Source organism: Phaseolus vulgaris, chromosome 4 (assembly GCF_000499845.2).
Source record: "Phaseolus vulgaris cultivar G19833 chromosome 4, P. vulgaris v2.0, whole genome shotgun sequence".
Taxonomy (NCBI): Eukaryota; Viridiplantae; Streptophyta; class Magnoliopsida; order Fabales; family Fabaceae; genus Phaseolus; species Phaseolus vulgaris.
Window position 1 is genome coordinate 2,912,149 of NC_023756.2, and position 24,140 is coordinate 2,936,288.

General features: G+C 28.8%; 3 protein-coding genes across 3 annotated transcripts; 1 reads left to right on the forward strand and 2 right to left on the reverse strand.

Moving 5' to 3' along the window:
• Positions 1–378: 378 nt before the first annotated feature.
• LOC137836867 (uncharacterized) lies at positions 379–1,895 on the reverse strand. The gene has a single exon (XM_068645640.1). The coding sequence runs from the start codon at positions 1,638–1,640 to the stop codon at positions 1,032–1,034; it is 609 nt and encodes a 202-aa protein (XP_068501741.1). The 5' UTR covers positions 1,641–1,895; the 3' UTR covers positions 379–1,031.
• A 1,362-nt stretch (positions 1,896–3,257) lies between these two features.
• LOC137836868 (uncharacterized) lies at positions 3,258–4,470 on the reverse strand. The gene has a single exon (XM_068645641.1). It carries the CDS (start codon positions 3,968–3,970, stop codon positions 3,464–3,466), a length of 507 nt encoding a protein of 168 aa, XP_068501742.1. The 5' UTR covers positions 3,971–4,470; the 3' UTR covers positions 3,258–3,463.
• Positions 4,471–11,372: 6,902 nt separating this feature from the next.
• Positions 11,373–16,445, forward strand: LOC137836870 (serine/threonine-protein kinase PBL34-like). The gene is made up of 6 exons (XM_068645642.1): positions 11,373–12,312; positions 13,056–13,426; positions 13,530–13,665; positions 14,241–14,377; positions 14,462–14,585; positions 15,394–16,445. The coding sequence occupies exons 1-6, from the start codon at positions 12,123–12,125 to the stop codon at positions 15,900–15,902; spliced, it is 1,467 nt and encodes a 488-aa protein (XP_068501743.1). The 5' UTR covers positions 11,373–12,122; the 3' UTR covers positions 15,903–16,445.
• The last annotated feature ends 7,695 nt before the right edge of the window (positions 16,446–24,140 follow it).

A 24,140-nucleotide genomic window follows, 5' to 3' on the forward strand; every position in this document is an offset into this window, starting at 1 on the left:
AGTAAAACTTGTCAAAGAAAAGTTAAAAGTTATAGAAATCATAGGACATTTTCATGTAGAACTCAACGAAAAACCGTTGCAGACTTCCAGAGTCGTTATGAGCAAGAACCTAGCTTTTGTAAATTCTTCGATATAACATAATTTAAACCTTTAATATAAAAAAATCCAATTTAATTATAAAATAGTTTAAACAAAATAGTTAATTTAATGGTGAGTCTTACCAGTAATATTTATATTAACACTTGAAATATTTTTTTACTAATTTCTTATATTCGAAACATGGTTTCTTTTCTCCGAGCGGGTTATACGACATTTATAGGTTTAATTTATAGGTTTAACATTAAGTAATACACTTTTCATCATGATCAAATTCTCCAATTTCACACAATAATAAAAGGGTTTATGATATTCATTCCAACAATAAAAGATTTATGATATTCATATAAATAGATACATATTTCAAAGATTAGGTATGTCATCCTCTAGTATTAATAACACTGAGTATCGAACATCGAAATTTCACTTGAGCGTCGGAGTATCTTTTTATAGGTATCGTCATCATCCAGTATTAATAGCACTGACTGTCGAACATCGAAATCTCACTTGAGCGTCGGAGTGTCCTTTTATAGGTATCGTCTGAGTTTAGAGTTTACCAAGACGATAAGTAAAACAGTTAAAAGAAAGCACAAAAATCATTTTTTGAGAGAGAAAAAGGTAAACCAACTAAGAAAAGAGAGAATCGTTCTCTTGACTCCAACCCAACCCCAAAAAAATTACTTATACAAACAATATTTTTTTATAACCACGTTTTAAATGAATTGTTTATCTTAATTTCGTGACCTTTATTTCATATGTTTATATTTTTTTACCTTGACTTAATCATGTTTCAATTAAATTTGTTGTTAGAAACTTAATTATCTCTACTTTAAGAATTGGTACTTTAGTTACATTTTATTATGAAGAATTTTTACTTTTTTTTGTTTTCCAATAAAGTAGAATTAAACTTCATGAAAAAAAAAAAAAAAAAAGTTTTAAGAAGAGAAACGAAAGGTAGCAGTTAAAATTTGAGTATTGACAGAGAGCGTTGTGGTTGGTCCAACGAGCTTTCTGGCGTTCATAATGGCGGCGTGGAGGATAAGTTGAGTGGTCACATAGCGTCTTCCCAACCCAAAAAACATCAACATTATGGGACCAAAAGACTGCACCATGTCGGAATACTGTTCCTTTTTCGCCGCAAATTTACTGTCGCCGCTCCACGCGCTGAACAGCAGAGCGCTGCCGCCGATCACCACCCAGAAGAAGCACAAGCTCTCGTGGAGCGTTAGAACGGTCCAGAAGGAACAGGCGAATGCTAACATGCCGGCGCTGAAGATCGCCCAGAGGAAGAGCCTGACGTGGGTGGCACGCGCCGAGGGAGCGGGTGGGAGAGGGGAGAAGTCGACGGAGAAGTAAACGACGTAGATGAAGGAGGTGAAAAGGAGCATCGGGGTGTCGTTTTGGTTGTAGGCGAGGTAGGTTATGAGGGAGGTGCTTATTGTGGTGGCGAGGAACCCTAGAACGTAGAGTGGGTTCACGCGGATGGGTGGCGCGTGGGCGTCGGTGGCGGTAGTGACGGGGAGAAGTGGTGGTGGTGAAGTCATTGTTGCAGTGTGAAGTGTGAAGTGTTTGTTTTGGTGAATGAAGGAAAGCAAAATTGTTGGTCTTATAAAGGAAGTTGTGATTTGAGGTTTGGGTTCTGAGAAGGTTCATCTTAAACTTCATGGAAGTTTCTGTGTCTCTCTTTTACTTCTATTAAAATGGCATGAATAATTTTCTATCATTTTCAATGTCCCACTGTGATGAAAATAATTAAAGTGATTGGAAGTTTTCAGATTTTTAAAATATTTAAATAGAAGTTGTTGTAAGTTATGAGCAATTGCCTAGTATTTGCCATGAAAAATTCTTTCTATGGTGTGATATTAGAAGAACATATTTTCCGATGTTTCTTTTGTGAGTATTGCATATTGTTTCATGGGTCAATACATAATTATTATATTTGAAAACACACATATATACACTAAGTTAATAAATTTTAATTCAATCATAAATACAACTAAATTATAATATTTTAAAATATTAAATATACTAACAAGGTTATATATATTTATTATATGTTTAATAAGATTTATTAAAACTAAATCTATTAATTAAATGTATAAGTAAAAAATAATATATTTTATTAAAGTGTCAGTGATAATGTTACATCTAAACAATTACAAATATATGATTGCATCATCTTCAACTAACCATATATTTTTCCTTTAGATAAATAAAAGAGTCAATGGAAATAAATAAACACTCTTATTGTCATCTTCATCATCTTTGTGTTTCCTCTTTTGGGTCTTTTTTACCCTCTAGATTAATCTACACTTTTGTATCCAATAAACCTGAGAACAAAACAGAAACATGTAAATATAGTTAATAAAACATTTAACTCTTTTTAGTCTGAAACGCTTAAAAAAAAATATCTTCGACAGAAAAATAAGTAGTGAATGGTTAATGTTTATAAAACAATCATTATAGTGTTTTTGATATAAAAAAAAAAGACGTTTGAGTCTTTAATAAAAAAAATAAAAGAAAAAGGATTTAGGTAGAAAATAGTAAAGAAATAAGAACCAGACGTCATGTGGATATCTGAAATGCAGGGTTTACATTTGTAGTGTCTTATGAAAAAAGAATTTGAGAAACCTACTCTTAGTGTCTTATAAAAAAAGAAATTAAGAAATTTACTCATTTGAGAGTGGAGGAAACCGAGTGAGTGAGGGAAAGGAGATAAAAGAAAGCGTTGGACGAAAAGTCACTCGTCTTAATTCAACCTAGGAATCAAACTTCATGCGCTTGATGACGACAACTGTAAACTAATACAAAAACGCAATGCATGTAAAGAAAATGGAACAAAATTAGAAAAAAAAAATGAGGATGAGAGAGTACGCATGTATCTACAAAGAAGAGAAAACGAAAAAAAGAAGTGAGAATGTTGTGTCTCAGAAAAGGATATGAGAGAAAGAAATAAAGTTTCAGATACATTAATATTATAATGGATCACGACGGACAACTAAGAGAGAAGTGAGAAATTTTTTATAGAGGAAATTGAAAAGTTTTTGATAAAAAGAGAGTGGAAATTTTTTATAAAAATTATGTTTGGTTATCCGATTACAAAATTAAAAAAATAGAGTAATTACAAAAAAATAAAATGTCAAAAATATCTAAGATAACAATAAAATGATAAAAAGTCTTTTATTATATCTTTCTAAAATAATAAAATATCGATAAGGAATAAAATAAAAAAATAAATGTGTACACAAAAAATAATCTCTATCTATATAGGAATATAGCTATAGATACAAGAACCAAATACAGTTTGTTTTGGTTATAAAGAAAGACATTTAAATCAGAGACATTGCTTCATTCTCTAGTACCATTATCATACTTCATCCACAACCTTAGCCTCTGTCAATGGTTTACACTCACAACGATCATCATTCTTGCAAGCACTGCCACCACTCTTCTCACTCTCCCAAATGAAGTACACATAGAACAGAAACGAGTTGCCACTGATCACAAGGCAGAAGAAAAACATAGACTCAAGAAAGCTCAGAAAAGTTGAAAACTTGCACGCAAACCCCAACATGATGGAACTGATCAAGACCCATATCACGATTTTAATGTTGTGAGAAGACGGCGAAGATGGGGGAAGAGAGTGGTACAAGCGGAAGCAATAGTCCAAGAAGAAGGATCCCAAGTAGACGAAAGCCACGAATACGATGGTGGCTGTGTCGTTGTTGCTGTGTGCGTTGTAGATCGTGACCACGCTGCTGATCGTCATGTTCATGAATCCGAACAAGTGTAACACGCTTTTAAGCCTCTGGGGTGCTTCATCGGATGAACAGGTTGCGAGAGGAAGAAGGTGAAGTGATGATGAAGCACTCATGGTGGTTCTGTTTGGAGAATAAAACAGGCTCAATTTTGACAGCAATATCAAGATTTTGATAGTGTATGTTGCTGGAATTTTGACTGTGATGTCAAGATTTTTGAAGTGTCTGCAACAACAGTTTCAACTGTAGTATGAAGATTTTTTTAGATGCTGATAACTACAATCTCTACAACAGTGTCAACATTTTGTAGTGTTTGTAACTGTAAGTGACTATAATTTTGATTACAATGTGAAGTTTTTGTAGTGTCTGTGATTCCAATCTTGAATGTATATGTGACTGCAGATTTCACTGGAGTGACAAAGTTTTGGGAAGAATTTTGACAGTAGAATGAAGGTTTTAGAAGAATTTGTGAGGATAATGTGACTACAATTGTGATGGTAACATAAAAAAAATGGGACAAAACTGAAAGTGCAAGAACAATTTGGAAGTGTTGTGAGATGAGGGAAATGGGTTGATGATGGTGGAAATGAATTCACTTAAATTTAGGGTGCAAAGAGGATTTTCGTGGAAATTGAGGTGAAGATTGAGATGTTTCCATTGTGTTTCTTGGAATCATTGAAAACATGTTCTGAGAAATTATCTAAAGTTTTGTAATTGACAATGCGAAGAAGGAAGTTGCTTGGAAGTTTCGGAGGTCCCACATCGAGGAGAAGTACTATTAGTGTATTTTTCTGGGTAGGTTAGTTTGAATCAGACAAATAAAGGAATCTAGTATCAGACTCATAAAAAAGTGTTGAAATTTTTAGGTATTTTCACAATTTGTATCAAATTAATTTTGATAAAAATAAGTTGATTCACATAAACTGATTCTCCTGCTATATAATAAAAATGTAAAATTTGTTTTGAAAGATAGAAGAAAAAGCAATGCATGTTTTTATTTAAAAGATTAAACATAATAGTGTTGTTAAAAATCATATAAATAATAAATTATAGGATAAAACTTCTTTTGTTCTCGAAATCAAACTAAATCATTTTCATAATACTCTAACTTAATTCATTTTTCAACAAGTTTTTAAATTAGATATTTTGCATTCAAATTGAGCTATTCACATATATTTTAATCTTTAACTTAACATTTATATTACGTCAACTTTATACATTATAAGCAACTTAGACTCTAAGTTAAGCTTTTCAGATGAAGATCAGGTCTTTGAATTTAGTTTTTATCATCAAACTTCATTTTTCAATTGATTAGTGATAGATATTTAAAAATTTAAGTTCTTAATAATGCACTATTTGGTTTATTTTGCTTTTTTTTTACCAAACTTGTTGAATAATAACCTTTATTATATATATTTATTTCTAAATTCATCATATAAAAGTTGTATACTATGTAACATAGACACAGACATGGACATGGAGATACATATAATATCTAAAATGTAGAGTACGGAGACACGTATTTATGTATTATATAATTATGAATTATATAAATTGACAATAAAGATTTATGTATACTAAGTATGTTTCAGTTTTTTTTGAAAAAAAAATGTTTTTCATGACTGGTTCAAAAGAATTTGTTCCTTATTTTTATAATCATGATAAAACTTTATACAATAAGTTTGAGTTTTTAGAAAATTAATGTATTTATCCTTTTTAAAATTGTGTTAGATCCGTGCTAGAATTGTCAGAAATCTAACAAATATTTTTTTAATTGTACACTTCACCGATACGTGTCCTACAAGTGTCATACAAATATCGATGTCTGATATTTATGCTTGACACGAACACGCTATTTAAGAAAAGTGTCTGAATTTCATAGTTTATATACTAATTCAAAAATTGTGAAACTGACATTTTCCAGGAAACAAAAGACAACCATTCCATTTTAGGATTCATGAGAACCCATTGACGTATACAAACAAGCAAAAACTAGTATTGTGTTAAGTTTTACTAAACTTGCATTGCATTTCCCTATAACCCAAAGGACTATTAAATTTGGCCAAATTTCTTGCGTCCTTCTTAAAATATTAATTAAAACATATTATTTATCTTCCTAAATTATATTCTATTCGAAATTTAAGTTTGGAGACTTGTGTACCTATTTGTATCCAAAGTACTAGATTAATTATCTTATAAATAAATTATTATCTTATAATTAGTTATTATTATTATCTTATACATTTAAATAATTAATTATTCTGTTACCAAAGATAAAACTCAACGAGACAATCTATCATCTCTAATATATATTTAAGAGTTACATTATCACCAAAAGATAGAGTTTCGCGTGTTACTTACTATCTTTAATATTTTATTCATTTATAGCAATTTAGTATAATCTAAAATAATAAAAGATATTATATAATTAACTAACATAAAGTTTATATAATACTTTACACACCATAAGGAGATTTATTTTTATTTTACTAAAAAAACTATATTTCTAATAACGTTACTATTATCTTTTATTTTTTAAGAATTTCTTTATTAGAAATACAATATCTTTTAAGTAATAAAAAAAGTACTCTTATCTAAGCATGTTCTTCATCCCCTTCTCCTTACATGTGATACACCCATATTCTCTCCTCAAATACTATGTGCATATATATACACTTCTTAAAGAGAAAATAAGAGAAAAAAAGTTTATCCCTGTACCGGGATGACCCGGTCAACCCATGCGTCAAGACCATACTTTAAGGTACGAGGTCGACCACGTGTCATGTGTGACCGACCGACATAAGGTGCTCAAGTCAAACCGTTGACCCAATTAGCAAAGGTCAACCACGGTTAGGGAACGGCCTAATCCAACCCTAATCACTAAACAACCCCCTAATCCGGCCCAACAGCGAGGACCCATCAAGGTAATATAAATATCATGCATTCTAAGGAAGAAGGTACGTCATTATCTACAGTATTCTAACCAGCCGAATACGATACCCCACTGACTTGAGCGTTAGAGTGTCATTCGCAGGTACCCCACCAGCCTGAGGAATCATTTAGCGAGAAGGACCGAAGGAGGAAGTGAGACACGACCGACCGAGTGACATCCGAAGACAATAATTCTCCCAGTCCCCAACCTAGTTCGAGAACAATCCCTAAGTTAAATTTTAGCTTATACACAAATTAAAATAAAGATATAAGGAAATTATATGAGAGAACTTCTTCAATTAACTAATGATATATGTTATGGGTGGTCCGATAATGGCCCGATAGCGGGTGGCCTGATAAACCTAACAAATTCTCGCTAAGATGGGATCGAAAATGGCTCTGATATCATGTTAAGAAGTGGACTTTAAGCTTAATTCAACCTCATAAAACGGGCTTATAAGGTGAGGTTTGTACCCACTTATATACAATGAAATATCCTCATCTCTAATCGATATGAGATCTCCAACATTATTTTCTCCTAAAAATATTTTTAAAAACTTTTTCAAGCAAACCCATTTATCAACGAAAACCAATTCTTTCAACCTTGTTGCAAATGCCTCAAGGGTGGTAGTTTTTAGGAGATTGTAACTTGAAGTGTGTTTAATTAATGGTTATACATTAATAGTGTGTCATTTATACATAATGAAAACATGTTTATACATTAATAGTGTGTTACGTATAGAGGGTGCAGCCTCTAACATAACCAAAACATGCTTATTTTGCGTATATTATAATACTATAAAAATGAATTTCTATAAGAAATATTTTAAGGAGAAAATAACAAACAAATTATAACATGAAGACAGTGAAAAGTTGGGTGGAAATAGCAGAGCCCTAACTAGTAGGGCAATTGGGCCAAGTTAGGCTAGTGAGGAAAATTATTATTTGTATTAGAAGACATTATGAATGGGACAGTTTCTTTTTGTACTTTCAAAGTTTCTTTATGCAACTCCACTAGAAATTATGAAAAAGTTTAAAATATTTATGTTTTAAATTTTTGAATTTCAAGATTACACAATCTAATTTTTATTTTAAATTTGAAAATACATTATAGATGGTATATTCCAAAAATATATTTTAGATATAAAATATATTTTTAAATTTTTGAATTATGTAATTTGGAAATATATTTTGAATTACTTAATCCGAAATACATTTTCAGATTTTTCATGCATTTTCAAATTTTATAATATGAAAATGTATTTTTCAATCTACAATAATTTTTTTATTTTTCAATTACATAATTTACCATATATTTTTATATGTTTAGATTACGTAATTCATAATGTTTTTTTGAATTATATAATATAAAATAATATAGACTGCATTTTCAAATTATATAATTTAAAAAAAAATATATATATATATATATATATATATATATAATTGTATAACTTCTAATGTATTTTCAAATTTATTATATTTTTTTATTTTCATTTCATAATAAATTTTCTCATTATATAGTCTATATTAGGTTTCCAACTAAAGAATAATTTGGACTTTTTCCACATATATACTAGAAAAAGAAAAAGGTGTCTAGGTGGTAAAAGAAATATCCTATAAATAGATATTTGACGGACCTAAGTCGTTGGACTTTTAATGTGGTCCACTACAAGCCAATTAACAAACAACAATAAGAGGACAAATTTAAATAATACTGATAATTAAATAAAAAAAAACATCATGTGATTCATTGAAGTGTGGTTAATATTTATTTTATTTTATTAGATATTAAACATTATTTTATTAAAATATTAAAATTTGATTTCATTTTATTATTTTTTTATTATTTTTATATTTCAAAAAGTAATATAAATGATTATAACCAGATAAATAGATTTTAAAAGAATTAAAAAAAGATTGAAAAATGGTGTGTCAGTCTGTCTTATGATGGGACGAGTTACTATTTTTAACATGTACAACCTTGACGAGTCAGCTCATCTCATCCCTTTTGTAACGAATCAGTGAAAGATCGAGATAAAATAAGTCGAACTAACCGGTTTATGTATAAAAAATAAGTCGAGGAAATAGTCTTTTTATTAAAATGTAGATTAATAGAAAGAAATAAATAAATTTTGAAATGTAAAACTAGAATTCTTGTATAAAGAAAAATGGATTGAAGGAAAAAGATGAGTAGTGGGGGCAGAAAGAGAGTGAAGGAAATCTTTGAAAGGGATAAACAGTGAGAATGATTGATTCCATTGTCTCTTATTGAATTAAAATATCATCTCTCAAAACTTTCCATAAAGTTGGCCTGCAACAATGAGTGCAAAATGAATAATGAACACTAATACATATAATGAAACACAACAAATAAATGTAGCTAACGTGTTTAAATTTGATGGGTTATAGTGTTAGTGCTCCTAATAACTCTTCAATTACATTGACCAAAACAATTATACAAAAAACAAATGTGGTGCACCAACATATCCTACCAAACCATATATGCATATTCATTCTTCATCATAAACACAATATTCTATAAGGTTATCATCTTATAAATTTAATTCAATAAATGGGATCCTTGTGAGTTAATGAATCCTAAAATAATCTAAAATGGTTGATAGATAAAAAATAAATAAAAAATTATAATTTAGAAAATGTTTTGCTAAATGCTTATTCAGTTTAGATAAATGTATCTTGCAGAGAAAAAGTAATGAATTTGGGTACAATCTTTTCATGACAATGAATTAAAATCAATCTTTTGGAATAAGAAATTTTATAAAATAATTTTTTTTATCTATAATTTGAAATATTTGATGGCAAATGAATATAAAGTTTTGTAGAAAATTGAAATTTATAACAAAATAATTGGTTAAAGTTAAATAATTTCAAATTTTATCTAAAGAAAGTTAAGAGTTTTTTATTTATTTAACTTGATATCACATCTTTGACTGTTCTTAATGAGGTTTTTCTATCAGGTTGAAGTTAATACTATTTAGATTATTTATTTTGTTAATACATGTAACTTTTCAACTCTCATACTTTCCCATTTTATTTGGACTGAAGGCTGAGAATACAAAAACAGAAGATAAAAAAATTACTCTATTAAAAATCTGAACTTATAAAAACATTGATAAATATAAGAAGTTTCAACAATATAAGAAGTTTCAACATTAACAGAGAAATTATTTTTCACTTGATATTCTTGATATTACTTTTCTAGCAATTTAGCCAAAAAGACCAAAGATATTCCAAGGTCAACATTAAGAGTTTTCTTAATAAATATTTGAGAAATTATTTTTTGGTTGATGTTAAGTAGAACTATTTTCGTTGAATGTTAGTTAGGATGAAATTTATAACCAGCATTGCAATCGTTAGTTGCCAAAAATAAAAAGTGATATTAACTAATATTAATAAAAAAACCTTTTGAAATAATTTTAGTAGACTTTAACAGAAAAAAAATGTCTTGAGCATTAGTTATAATTAAGTAAATTAGTTATAATTTTTTAATTATCAAAAATATTATATTTAGTTAACGTTCTACACAAAGAAAAAATTTAAATTTAAAAAACTTAAATTATCCTATTCAAACAAAAAATTTAAAAGATAAAAATTAATGTATTTTAATTGCATTAAATTATGAAATTCTGTACATAAACACATATTTTTGCTATATAAATTTATCATAAATTCTTACATTTAAAAAAATTAGTTATTGATGTTCAACTTTTTATGGATTTTAACCAAGTTGATAGTGATAGAGTTGATATTTCACATGAATATAATTTCAAATTTTACTTTTACTTCTGTGAGTAAGTGATGCATAAAAAGTTCAAATGTGAGATAAACACTTACCACTTCTAAATCAAAAGCTCTAGATTATATTTACAGTATAGTGTTTTCTTTTTTCTTAAAGGCCTAACAACCTATTTTACACTATTAAATCATGAAAAAATTTATATAAAAATTAAAATATTATTTTTAAAATAAAATGAAATACTTAATAAATTGATTTATAAAATAAGATTTGAATTAGTTATATTATTAAATATTTTTATTTTTAATACTTGAGATGTACAGTAGAATAATGATGAACATAATTCAATTTAGTTCACATCAAGTTTAATATTACATTTTAAACAAATGAAATTATATTACGAGACTCGGATACATGTATCGGACACCCATACTTGTAAGACACTTGTAGGATACGTATTCATGAAATGTTAAATTCAAACAATATTTATGAGATTTCTGACAATCCCAGAGTAGTTCTAACACAACTTTAAAAATGAGAAATACATTAATTTTTTAAAATCTTAAATTTATTGTATAAAATTTTATTATGATTATAAAAATAAGTAACAAATAATTTGGAACCAGTCATAAGAAATATCTGATAAAAAAAATCTGAAAAATACTTGTGCAGATAGATCTTTATTATCAGTTTATATAATTCATAATTATATAACATATAGATCCGTATTTTCCTATCTTACATTTGAGAAATTATACGTATCTTCATGTCTGTGTCGTATCTATGCTAATAAATTATATCACATATTTGTTAATAGTGAATTTAGAAGAAAGGAGGAAAAACAAAAGAATAATTGGAAGAGCATGTATGAAGCAAAAGAAGAAGGGTAACCTAAGGTTCACCCTTTGCATAATGATTTTCCACAAGGAAAAAACAACGTTATCTGTGGAATAATTTAGTGAGCAAAGTGAAAGTCATATGTTGTAGGTTCCAATTTACCAAGTGGCACTGCTGTGTGCTGTTTTCAAAAAGCAAAAAGAAAAATGCCCCTCACTTTCTCTCTCTTGCCCGCACTGCCCCACTCTCCCACTTTTCACGTTTTCAAGCCTGCCCGACCTGCCCCCTGTGGAAAAACTTTCCCTCTGTCACAAGCACTCTCCCGCTTTCCTCTTCATTCTTCAACACAACACCAACTCCCTCCCTCTCTTTCTTTCTCTCTTCCACTTTGCCTTGGAGTTTGGACTCACTTCACAACTTGGTTTCTGTGTGTGGCTTTGTTTTGTGCTGTGTTGGTCTCACTCATTCATCAGTGTTCATGTGTTTCTTCATCCTTCACAACACTTTAATGCCATGATATTGTTCTTTTTCTCTAGCTCCATATTCTTCAATTAGTAGTTTCTAGCTTTGTGCCTAACATTTTTTTGAGATATTAGTCTCTGACTTTTGACCCAGAGATATTTTGAGTTCACCCAAAGGAAAGCTGTTCAATTTTGTCTAGCTTGAAGTTGAAGTGGATTTGTTTTAAAAAAAATTGAGACTTTGGTGCATGGAGAGTTGTTTGTGAGAGTTTTTGGAAGATGGGGTTTGGGAGCAATGCAGTTCAAGCAGGGAGTTTGGATGTGGAAAAGTCAAAGGGCAAGAAGAACAAGGAAGGTGGTGGGAAGGAGAGAAAATGGGGGTTTAGATTTAGCCTCTTTGGGAGTTGCATACCTTCAAGATCAAAAGTTGATAGCACCACCATTAGTGGCACTAGTGCTCCTAATAATGGTAATTTTCTTTCCTCATTAATTTCCTTAGTTTCATGAAAATATGTTCTATTTGTCATTAATTTTAGGTGACCAACTTTAGTTGTGTGTCTTTACTTTTTGGCTTATACGATCTGACCACCAAACACTTTTGTGTTTGAGAGTGTGAATCTGTTTTGAGAAACTAATGAATTCTGAATTTCTTGCAATAAAACTGATTTGAGTTATTATTGTGCATTTTTGTTGAGAAAGTTGGAGATCTAACTGATTCATTCAGAAATAATTAAAGACTTTCAAAGACAGGTTCTTTTCTGCATTACCTTTGGACCACGGCATTTTTTTTTTTGTAAGCACTGACTGCACTTGATGTTGGAAAAAGAGCCAAGAAAAGTATTTAGTAAATGATATCTAATTGTTCTGACAATTATATTAAGTATTTCATAACTTCTTATGATGAACACCGATAAACATTATCCATGTACACCACCTCACCTGGTGAGATAAGACTTTGTTATTGTTGTATCCTGAGAATCATTATCCAATGATTGAATCATATAAGAAATTATAAAAGTTGGTCGACTCATGATTTATTTTCTGAATTGAGACGAACTACTTTGCAATGCATTGACCATATGCACAACACTGTTTGATTGTATTTACTATTTTGTTATTATAAAAGTCTTGTGAAATTGCAATGAAGTTGTTTAAAGTCAAGAATGGCATGATCAAATCATGTAATAGTGTCCATTTTGTTCTTATTTTTAGGTGAAAATATCAAGTCAGTGATAACTGAATCAGAGGAAAACAAATCTGCATCTGATAGAATCACAAAGGAAACAGTTGCTCCTCCAGAGTCCTCTACGACAACTACTGATGCAGAAAGTAACCCTTCCACACCAATATTCAGTGAGGAGCTGAAGGTTGCTTCTTGCTTGAGAAAATTCACATTCAATGGACTTAAGGTGGCAACTAGGAATTTTAGACCAGAGAGTCTTCTTGGTGAAGGAGGGTTTGGTTGTGTCTTCAAGGGTTGGATTGAAGAGAATGGAACTGCACCTGTGAAACCAGGTACCGGGCTTACGGTTGCGGTCAAGACCCTCAACCACAATGGACATCAGGGTCACAAAGAGTGGCTTGTATGGAACTTATATATCCTTCTCAACTTTTTCATTTTCATTTTTGTTGTTGTTATAGTTCATATGGTGTTAACATTCTTGATTTGTCTTTGCTTCTACTCAGGCTGAGTTGAATTATCTTGGTGATCTTGTCCATCCAAATCTTGTTAAACTGGTTGGTTTCTGTATTGAAGGTGACCAAAGATTACTGGTTTATGAGTTTATGCCCCGAGGCAGTTTGGAGAATCACCTCTTTAGAAGTACACTACTAACCCTTTTTATTTCTTTGGTAAACCTTTTCTATTTCTATATCATGTCTTGCTGCTGCTGCTTTTCTCTCTCTGCTATGTAAAACGTTATAACTGCAGCAAATTTGGATGTCTCAACAGTTGACACGTATATGAAATCAAATTTGGTTGAAAATGAGTGTAATTGTTGCTGATGCTACCACTTATCCCAATATAATTTATGAACATAAAGTTAGCCAAAAATAACACTTAATGACCTTATAATAACAAGTATCACATAGTCTGGAAAATAAGTGACTATAGTTCTAGGGGACTAACACAGCTCGGTTTAGAATCTAAATAATCTAGAATTCATAAAATTGCTACTGATTATGTTAATCAATCCCTTAATTAGTTTCCAAACTAATTGTTGGATCTAATAGTTATTTTTAGTTCACAGGCTTTAATGCATATAGAAAACAAAAGCTAAAGTAAAATGGTTCTCTTCTCATAATGCATTTGTTGTTTCTGATAGGCATATGCTCTATAAAAAATTACATGTTTATGATTAATTGTTTTTCTGGTAACAACCATTTGTTATGTTGAAGGACCCCTGCCTCTTCCTTGGTCTATCAGAATGAAAATTGCACTTGGTGCTGCCAAGGGTCTTGCTTTTCTCCACCAAGAGGCTCAAAGACCCATAATATATCGTGATTTCAAAACATCTAATATACTATTAGATGCGGTATGTAAGTAAACTAGTCTAGAAAGTACTTATTATTTCATGTTCATCCTCCAACCCAGAAAATAAAAGCAAAAATGTTTATAGGAATACAATGCCAAGCTCTCTGATTTTGGACTTGCCAAAGATGGCCCCGAGGGGGAAAAGACACATGTATCAACAAGAGTTATGGGAACATATGGTTATGCTGCTCCCGAGTATGTGATGACTGGTGAGTTTTGAGCCTTCCCTATTCCTTTTCAAGTGATAGCATTTCTTAAACTCAATACTTTCACCATGTAACTTAGAATGAAGATAGCTTATGTTATCTAGAATTTGCACTTGCATAATAAAAGCTTTTCTCGTTTTATAAGATCTTGGACCATCATGATTCCTTTGTAGAGAAAACCCTCAATTTGATCATTCAAAGTTATAGTCATGGACACATTAAATGAAAAGTTCATCTAAGTGTAAAATGTTAAAAAATGATCAAAGTAGCTAAGATCAAACCCTGATGCCATATGAAATTACTTAACTTAGAACATTTTTTTTATGTGAGAGATAAAAGGATAGCTATTATATCAATAGCAATCACAGTCACAATCACAATGGTACAAAATAAAGAATCTGGCACTAAAATCCTTTGCTGATACTGTTATAAAAACATTTGAGCTCAAGAGAAGAAAAAAAAAAGTTAATGATTTGATTGAATGAGTAAAAGGGTCAATAACAAACTCGGACATGAAAAGGGTCAATAACAACAGCCTTTTCAGAGTTCATAATTCAGACTGTGTCCTTGAGATAATTGGATATAACTTCAATCCAAACCATCAAGAAGGGAAAGGGGGAGGAGTAGCCAGTGATCTTTTGAAAGTTTCATATTAAGTTATTGAATTATTTTTTGAAAATGTGTGATCTTTTATCTTAAACTCAAAAAGTAACCATGAAAGCAAAATAACTATAACTGAAAAATTGATTCCCAATTATTTTATTTATATCTTTTGTTAATAAATGTATACTCACAGTCCCATTCTTATTAGGACATTTGACATCAAAAAGTGATGTCTACAGCTTTGGAGTAGTGCTACTTGAAATGCTCACTGGTCGGAGATCTATTGACAAGAAAAGACCAAATGGGGAACACAATCTGGTGGAGTGGGCAAGACCTGTTCTTGGAGACCGGAGGATGTTCTACCGGATAATTGATCCCCGTCTCGAAGGCCACTTCTCGGTTAAAGGGGTGCAAAAAGCTGTACAGCTTGCTGCTCAATGCCTTAGCCGTGATCCAAAATCCAGACCCTTGATGAGTGATGTTGTTCAAGCTTTAAAGCCTTTACCAAGCCTCAAGGACATGGCTATCTCATCTTATCACTTCCAGATTGCTCGAGTAGACCGAACCATGTCCATGCCGAATCATAAAAACGGCATTAGAACACAGTTAGTATCAGTGCCAAGGAAGGGTCAAGCTGTAAGGACATTGTCTAGTTCAAATGTTCCACATGGTTCTCCATATATTCGATATACCAAGTCTCCAAAACCTATTGGGTAAGAATCACAGTTCACCATATCTTTAGTTTGATGATTCTCTATTCATTCAGTTCCCACAAATTAGCTCATCAGCTGTACATATACAGCAACTGTTGTGTCCTTGAAGAGTTTCTCTGAAACCTGATGGAATCATTAAAGTCTTCTTTGTCATTATATAATCTCAAATAAGTTAAGTGCATGAGACAGTTTCATGTTATGTAGTAATTGTAGGGACTTGTCATACACAGATTTCAAGTGGGGAAACTGTTATTCACTGAAATTGTTTAACTTTTCCACCTTGTCTTGGCTTTCTTCCTTTCAGAATGTGTTTTTTGTAAAGAAAAAAAATTGTGGTGTTAACTCCTGTTAGCCATAGATTTTTACACTCTCATTGGACAATATACTTTTCAGCGAACACTCACTGATGTAGTCAGATGTTGTACCAGAAACATGTTTGTTTTATTTTGTTGTGTCAGATGTGTTGTTTGTTAAGAAAGAGCATTGCTTGTTTCTATGTACAATGTATTATCAATTCGTATTGCAGTGGTTATTTGTTTTATTTAAAGTTGAGGTGTTCTCACTTGATATTCTGATGCTGTGAATGCAACATTTTAGCTTTGCAATATGCATGCACAGTTCACATATTTAATAGTAGAGAAATATTTGAAAAATATAACAAAATTATGATTTTATGTCTTTTATTATTTATTTATTTTATTTAATTTCTTTAATTTTTAAAGATCAACCATGTGACCACTTTTTGTAGGATAGTGATTTTTGCAAACTAGTGGTTGAACATGTTTGCCTTAGGGTCACAACCTGGTCCCAAGTTCTTGCCCCTTCAAAAATCTTGATGCAATCACTTTCATTAAAGAAAAAGGTGTTTCAAAATATAATTTATAATTCAGAATGAAAAGGGTGTGCCAAAAATTTTAAATGAAACTGGTATATTATAAATTTATAACTTGTGTTGAACAACTATTTGGTGTACGTGGGGTTAGGATAAACCTATTTTATAATTATTATAAATGAATAAAATATTTTATCATTTTTATTATTTAATGGATAGTGTTAAATGTGTATTCAGGGTTCTATTTTTTTTATTTATGCACTTTTGAGTATATAAGTAATTTAATAAGTTAGTTTAAGAAAAATTATTTAAAAATGTAAAACTTATTTGTTATTTTTTTAAGTAATGAAGTAATCGCATGTTAATTTGTTCTTAATCATGACGAATGCCATAATAGCCTTTTGTGTGTTGTAAAGTCTTGTAGGAGTATTAGTATAAAATAGAATGATTCCAAATTTATTACTATATTGAGTAAAATGTTTGTTTTGCATGAAGAAAATCACATGCATAACAGTTTCTTTACATCTATCTCTCTATTCCTTTTTCTTAATTTCTTTTCTTTAAGTTTTAAAATTGTTATAAAGTTTTACTTTATTTATATTTAGTAGTAGAAGTTTGGGTGTTGGATATAATGTTAATAAACATTTAAAAGTAATGGGTGTTCACAAATTAAGTTGGATTAATTTTAATTCAACTCAATTAAAACTAATTGAATTATGTTGAATTTATGTATTTTTTTTTTGGTGACAAATATGTTGACTCAATCGAGTTTGGGGGGTTAGATATAATTTTATTGAACATTTAAAAGTAATGGATGATGACAAATTGAGTTGGTAAATTTAATTTAACTCACTTAAAATTAGCTGAATTATGTTGAATTCGTGTATTTTTTTTAATCAGCCCAAACAATTAGGTGATAAATATGTTGAGTCAGTGGCGTTTTGCCATTTAAATTTATTTTTAAAGTTTTAAAACAAAATTGAAATACAATAAAAAATATAAAAGTGTCTTAAAACTAATTTCTTCGTGTATGTTTTAATCAAAATTAAGAGAATTTAAAAGTACTTTTATACGGACAACAACTTAGTTAGAAATAGTTGTGTTTGTTTTAAAGAATAATGAGTCTTAGTTAGAAATGAATGTATTTTAAAGAATATTCGTGTTAACAAGAGTGGTTAGGTTTTAAAAAATACTTTGAGTGTTAATTAAGAGTAGTTGTATTCCAAATAATACTATCTGTTTAGTTAAAAATGGTAATGATCTAAATAATACTTAGTTTTAGTCAGAAGTGGATAAAGTCTAAATGATACTCATATATATCTTAGACTAGTAGTTTGCTTAGTAAAACTCACTCTATCAACGTAAATACTTTTTTTGCTTCATGTCTTATTCATTGCATGTCATCGTCTTCTACTAACTAAAGAATTATATTTGTATGAATTGTTTTATAAAAGGTTTTGATAGGTCATCTATCATATAAAACTATAATCTGATTGTTCATCATCATACAATAATTTACATAAAAAGAGAGTATTAAAACATAAGTCAACCTCCTTCTTGTTAGGGATGACAAAGTGGGACAAGCCGCACAAACCAATCGCGACCCACTAAGAAAAAATGTGAGATGGATTGCCTATTTCAACTCGTTGGCCCACTTAGGCTTGACCTGCATAACTTGTAGCTTGCGCGGTCCAAGCACAGGACGGGGCGGACTGACTCGCATAACCTGTGTATTTTTAAAATTTAGCAAATTTCGTTTTGCACCCCCATAATTTCTTCTTACAGCCTCATATTCTCAAAATTTCTGAAATTATCAATTCCAAATTCTGTAATCCTAAATACAACTTTGTATTTTAGATTGTGCAATTTGAAATATTGTACAATTTGAAATACAAATTTTAACTTTCAGATTCTATAACATAGGAAGTCTATGAATTTCACATTTCAAAATTAAAGAAAAAACACTCAATGAAAATATCAAAGGGTAATTTGAGTATTTTTTTTAAGTATGGGGTACAAGAAGAAAGACATGGAGATGCAAGAAGAAACAACCATCAATCCCTAATTCATAACACCTTCACAAAATTCGACAATGATTTTTTAATATTTAATAGTGTTTTTTGTCTTTCTAAAATGCATAGATTGTTTAGGTTTCAATATTCATCAAATGTTAAATGCAGACCTTAGTTTTTTTTATAATAAAATTTAAATATAATATTATATATTATTTTTCAAATTAAAATAATAATAATGTGTCTATTAATCAATTTATTAGTACGATTGAAATTCAAATTTTATTAAAAATAAAAAACATCATTGTAATTTTTTTTATCCATATCTTATTACGCATGTGTCGTGACGATAATATTGTAAAACCATTTACCTAATTCATCTAAATAATAAAAAAATTAACTTAATAAACAAGAACTAAATTTATTCAAAATTATATTTAATTTATTTTCATTAATTTAAATTAAAAATATGCGGGCTAGCTCGCATGCGGAACAGACCAATAAAACCACCTAAACTTTTTACGTAGAGCAGGCCAAATACGGAGGAGTGGGCTCGCCTACATTGTCATCCCTACTTCTTGTGTTTTTGGTCTATTCTTCACATATGTTATTGTTCATTTTCTTCTTTATCATCTATGCACTCATCACATTATAATCTTATTTAGGTACGTTCTTCATTGCCTTACAATTGGTTTTACTCTTTATCTTCTTCTTTTTTGCATTTATGGGAGTTTTATGATTCCTTTGTGTGAATATACTTAAGACATAGAAATTTCTTGGTGATTTGAATAAAAGAAGATGCTTATAGGTTGGAGTTTCAAAATTTGTAAAGGAGTGCTTCTAGATTAATATGCTTTGAGTTGAAAGTCTTTAGGTGTTGGAAAATGTGAAAGTGGTTAGTTTTGGTATATTGAAAAATTGTTGAGCTTGGTGAATGAAATATATAGTTCTATGTATTTGGATAGTAAATGAATGGTGTAATTGTGGTTATGGATGTGATTTTGGACTTTAAGTAATCAAATTGGATAAGTATAACTATTGTGAACATATATTATGCTCAAATAGTAGAAATATTGTGGTATAAGGTTTCTACATATTTCACTTGAGCATCACTTAATTGCTTAAGTGATGTTAATTAAGTGATGTTTAAGCAGTGACATTTAATGCATGTGCAAAACATTGTTGCTTAAGTGCTCGATTTATTATTTAAGCGATAAAACTTAGTTGGTTGCTCAAGCTATTAAGTTTTTTGCTCAAGACAAAACTTAAAATTGTAAGAAAAGAGATATCAAAACAATTATTTCTCATCTATAACTCTCATCGCTCAGACAATGAGTGATTATTCAAGTAATAAAGAGTCAATAACTTGAGGTGAATTTTGGAAGGTTGTGTCTTAGTGCAAGAAGTAACACTACTCAAATAATGATGTAATGCTTGAATATTGAGATTCAATAACTTTTTTTACTAAGAGTTGGAGGTTCAAGCCAAGAAGATATCAAACAAATTCTCTCTTCTCTAAAATTGTTATCACTCAAGTCACACAAGTTCACTCGAGTAACATGAGATATCGCTTAAGTAGTGAATTTACGATAGGTCGTGCAAGCAATGATGTTTCACTGAAACGAAAAATCATTGATTTCAATTATTTTTTTTTGAAGTATAAATTATGTCTTTTTCTTTATACATAAAGGAGGTCATTGATGTAATGATATAATTGAATGATGAATGAAAACATTTGATAAGATACTATTATTATAAAGAATAAGAATAAGGTTTTATAAATGATGAGAAGTTTAATGAAATTTTTTGAAAATATCACATTGAATATTGAATTGTGAAGATGATTTTAGTTGATTATGAACTAATTTAATTGTTTGATATTTTTGGAAAATCAACTAAATGATAATTTGTTCTATTAACAAAATAGAATAATGTAATCCTGAGAGATATGTGGTGTCTTGAATGGATGATTAAAGATTAACACTTGAAATTATATTATGTCCATGTTAATTATGGTATTAAGTATAAAAGTTCATTAATTAAATAATATGTTCTAACCTCTCTAACAGTATAAATTACATTAATTTCATAAAATTAAATGAAAAAATACTTAAAATGAGTTAGAATGTAATTTGTTAAATAGCGTGTATTATTTTTGGATCGAAAATATTATGTAAAGTTATGTCATATAAATAGTGTGTTTTATTAAATTAAAAAATTGTACTAATTATAAACATTACATATTTAATTTGAAAATATTAAATTGATAACTTATCCTAATTTTTTATATTGTGATTTATTTATTTATTTTTATTAAAAACAGTAATTGTTACGGGGCGGATAATATTACATGTCAAAGAAATTTTTTCGCAACTATTAAAAATATATGTATTGAAAGTTTTATATATATATATATATATATATATATATTAAATGTTACAGTAGTTAAAAAATGTATTTTTATTTTAGTCTCATAAATAAAATATATTTATTTTTTAATCCTATAAATATATTTATTTCATTTTTTATGACAACTTATACATGACATTCTTCATGGCGATATTGAAAATTTTGTTAACATTTTTTATACTGTCATGATGATATTATCATCATTAAAATTAATTATGAGATTAAAAAAAAATAGAAGTCAAGTCAAAACTAAAATCAAATTACATATATTTAATTTCCTTTATTTTGATTCAATTGAAATCTATACATAACGTATTTATTTAAGATATAATTAATTACAACGTAAAAATAATAGAAATAATAAACAAATGAAAATTGATAATCAAGCCAAAAGTTAAGACTTTCTAAGATATGAAGACGAAAAACACTGAAAATTTATAAAAATCAAAATCACATATAAGAAATTAAACACTAACAAAATTTGTAATCCAGAAAAAAAAAATGAAAAGAAAGAATCAAATGCATGGACATGGAAATTTGATATTTTCTGATAAATATAATAAAAAGAGAAAGGATTTTGCATTAAATGATTCCATATTGTTACATATTCCTTAATTGTCACAATATAATTGTATTTTTATTTATTTATTCCTTTTCCTTCTTTATTTTTTTATTATGCTTTTTTTAGTTTTTTCAAACAAAAACGTCTCCTCATTTTATTTATTAAAACCTAAGTCTATATTATTCTCTTCTGAGAACTATAATCCTCGTATTACATTTTAAAAAACTACCTTTCAAATTTATTATTTGTTTTTTAAACAATTAATAATAATTTTTTTTCAAGTTTTAAAGTTCATGTTCTTTTGATTTGTATTTTTACATTTATCCTAAAGTAATAGCGTATAATAAATACCTTGTAGCTTTAAATTCCCTATTAAATATACCAATTTTGATTTATACATTGCTGTGTATTTTTTAGTTAAATATAAATAAGACTTAAATATATAAAATATCTCGTTGTATTTAATTTTTGTGGTTGTTTTGAATATTCTATTAGTTTGAATTAGTGGGATGAGCATGCTTACGCATTCATCACCAATCATTTATCCACGTTGGATGATGTACGATTAGTCCTTATTGGTTATTTCGTTTTCTATCGCTTTATTACCTAACTCATTACTTAAGTATCCACAATTTTTTTTACAGATTATATATTTTATATTTATATTTTTTTAAAATTTTAAATAAAAGTATTTAAGAGTAATTCTTTAAATAGAAACTCAGATAAAAATTATTTAAGGGTAATTTTTTAAGTATAACTTAAATAAAACTGCATAATAAAATATTAGTGCAATAAATTTTATCTTTAAAAAAATTAGACTATAAAGTATAAGTTTTAAAAATTAATTCTTTTAAAAATAGATTTAATTTCATAGATCTAAATAAAATATATATGTACATGTATATAATTAAAATTTAAAATGTTATTCATCACTAATTTTATTTTTTCTCACTTCAAGTTGGTTGAGATAATATATTAGGGTTAATGATTGCATCCACGGTATTATTTGTTTTGAAACTCATAACTTTATCACGGTTTTGTTTTATCCTTAACAGACGTTTCAAAAAGTTAAGAAATGAAAGTATAATTGTCTTTCATCTCAACTCTTAAGTAATGTGAGACTATTAAGTGTATTGAAAAAACTTCCAATCAATGTCTACGAGGAATTTGGGTTCGTCTTTCAAACTCCTGTTATATTTTTTCCATTCTCAAGTCAATGTTTTTGTCCTCAAGTCTGTTTAAATAACATAATTAAAATCAATCATTAATATTCCAACTTCCAATCCCTTTAGATAATATCATTAAGATCGATCAACGGATTCAAAGTATTGTTAACTTTAAAACTTAAAGTTTTATATACTTCTATTCTTAGAAATTGTCTGAAACTATTCAGAGAGAAAGATCCATTTAAATTATTTTGGTAACAACTTTCAATATGCAAGATATATTAGCATACCAAAACAATTTTGGTAAAACTTATACTCGTATCATCAAAAAACAAATAACTAAATTATTCTTATTCATTATCTATAAATATTCAATAAAAGATATTTTACCTATAAATATTGGGAGAGAATAAGTTTTTGTCATGTTATTAAAATGTTCTCTTAAAATAGCAAACACTACCTTTGGAGAGTTTTGATTTTTGTTATTTTCTACAGGAAAGATATTCACCACATGAAACTATACCAGATAAGGCCCCAAAAGGAAGAATATTAATGTTAAACTTGTAATCACTATTCTCTAAGAAAAGCAAACTAAATCTTCAAAAATGTAATATTTTCAATTTATCTAAAAATTATTTTAATAATTTCGAACAGATCACATTAAAAGAAAAGAATATAAAAAAAGACATTTTATAAATGTTAATTATATATTTAAACCATATAAAAAAAAACTTGCTAGTTATTATATATTTAAGATATCTTATATTGGTGGTGGACAGATACTTACAAGAAAAGTCAACTTTGAAGAATGTTGAGTTGGCAAAGAGACCAAGGCTTTGGCTGTCACTTTTGTCTCTGCAATTATCTAATTTTGCATTAAAAATATCGATGTCATAATTATATATTTAAGCAATAATATTATTGGTATGAAATGTTAATCACTTTTACTAAAGACTCATCACAGTTGGAAGTTATTTATAAAATTTGTTGATATTTTATTTAAAGAAGCTGAATATATATAATTTTACTTGAATACAAACTAAAATTTAAAAAATTATAATGATAATGTTAAACATCCTACCTCATACTCATAAAATTGAATTAAGTTTGAAGATTATTCATTATCCGCCGTACATCTATTATATATAGCTTTGTTTTCGAATGAGAGTTGGAATCTAGAGAACGATTGTTTTGCTCCTTCCTTCAGACTCTTAGTTTCCTGTTTCGCTTTCCTCCTTTCGGTCATCCAGTTTCACAGGCT

What these genes read in the sequence shown, in the direction of transcription:
- LOC137836867 (XM_068645640.1), bottom strand. Translation starts at nt 1,640, where the DNA reads ATGACTTCACCACCACCACTTCTCCCCGTCACTACCGCCACCGACGCC.
- LOC137836868 (XM_068645641.1), bottom strand. Translation starts at nt 3,970, where the DNA reads ATGAGTGCTTCATCATCACTTCACCTTCTTCCTCTCGCAACCTGTTCA.
- LOC137836870 (XM_068645642.1), top strand. Translation starts at nt 12,123, where the DNA reads ATGGGGTTTGGGAGCAATGCAGTTCAAGCAGGGAGTTTGGATGTGGAA. An exon ending in AGGGTCACAAAGAGTGGCTT is followed by an intron (nt 13,427 to 13,529) that starts GTATGGAACTTA and finishes GCTTCTACTCAG; the next exon opens with GCTGAGTTGAATTATCTTGG. An exon ending in CTAATATACTATTAGATGCG is followed by an intron (nt 14,378 to 14,461) that starts GTATGTAAGTAA and finishes AAATGTTTATAG; the next exon opens with GAATACAATGCCAAGCTCTC.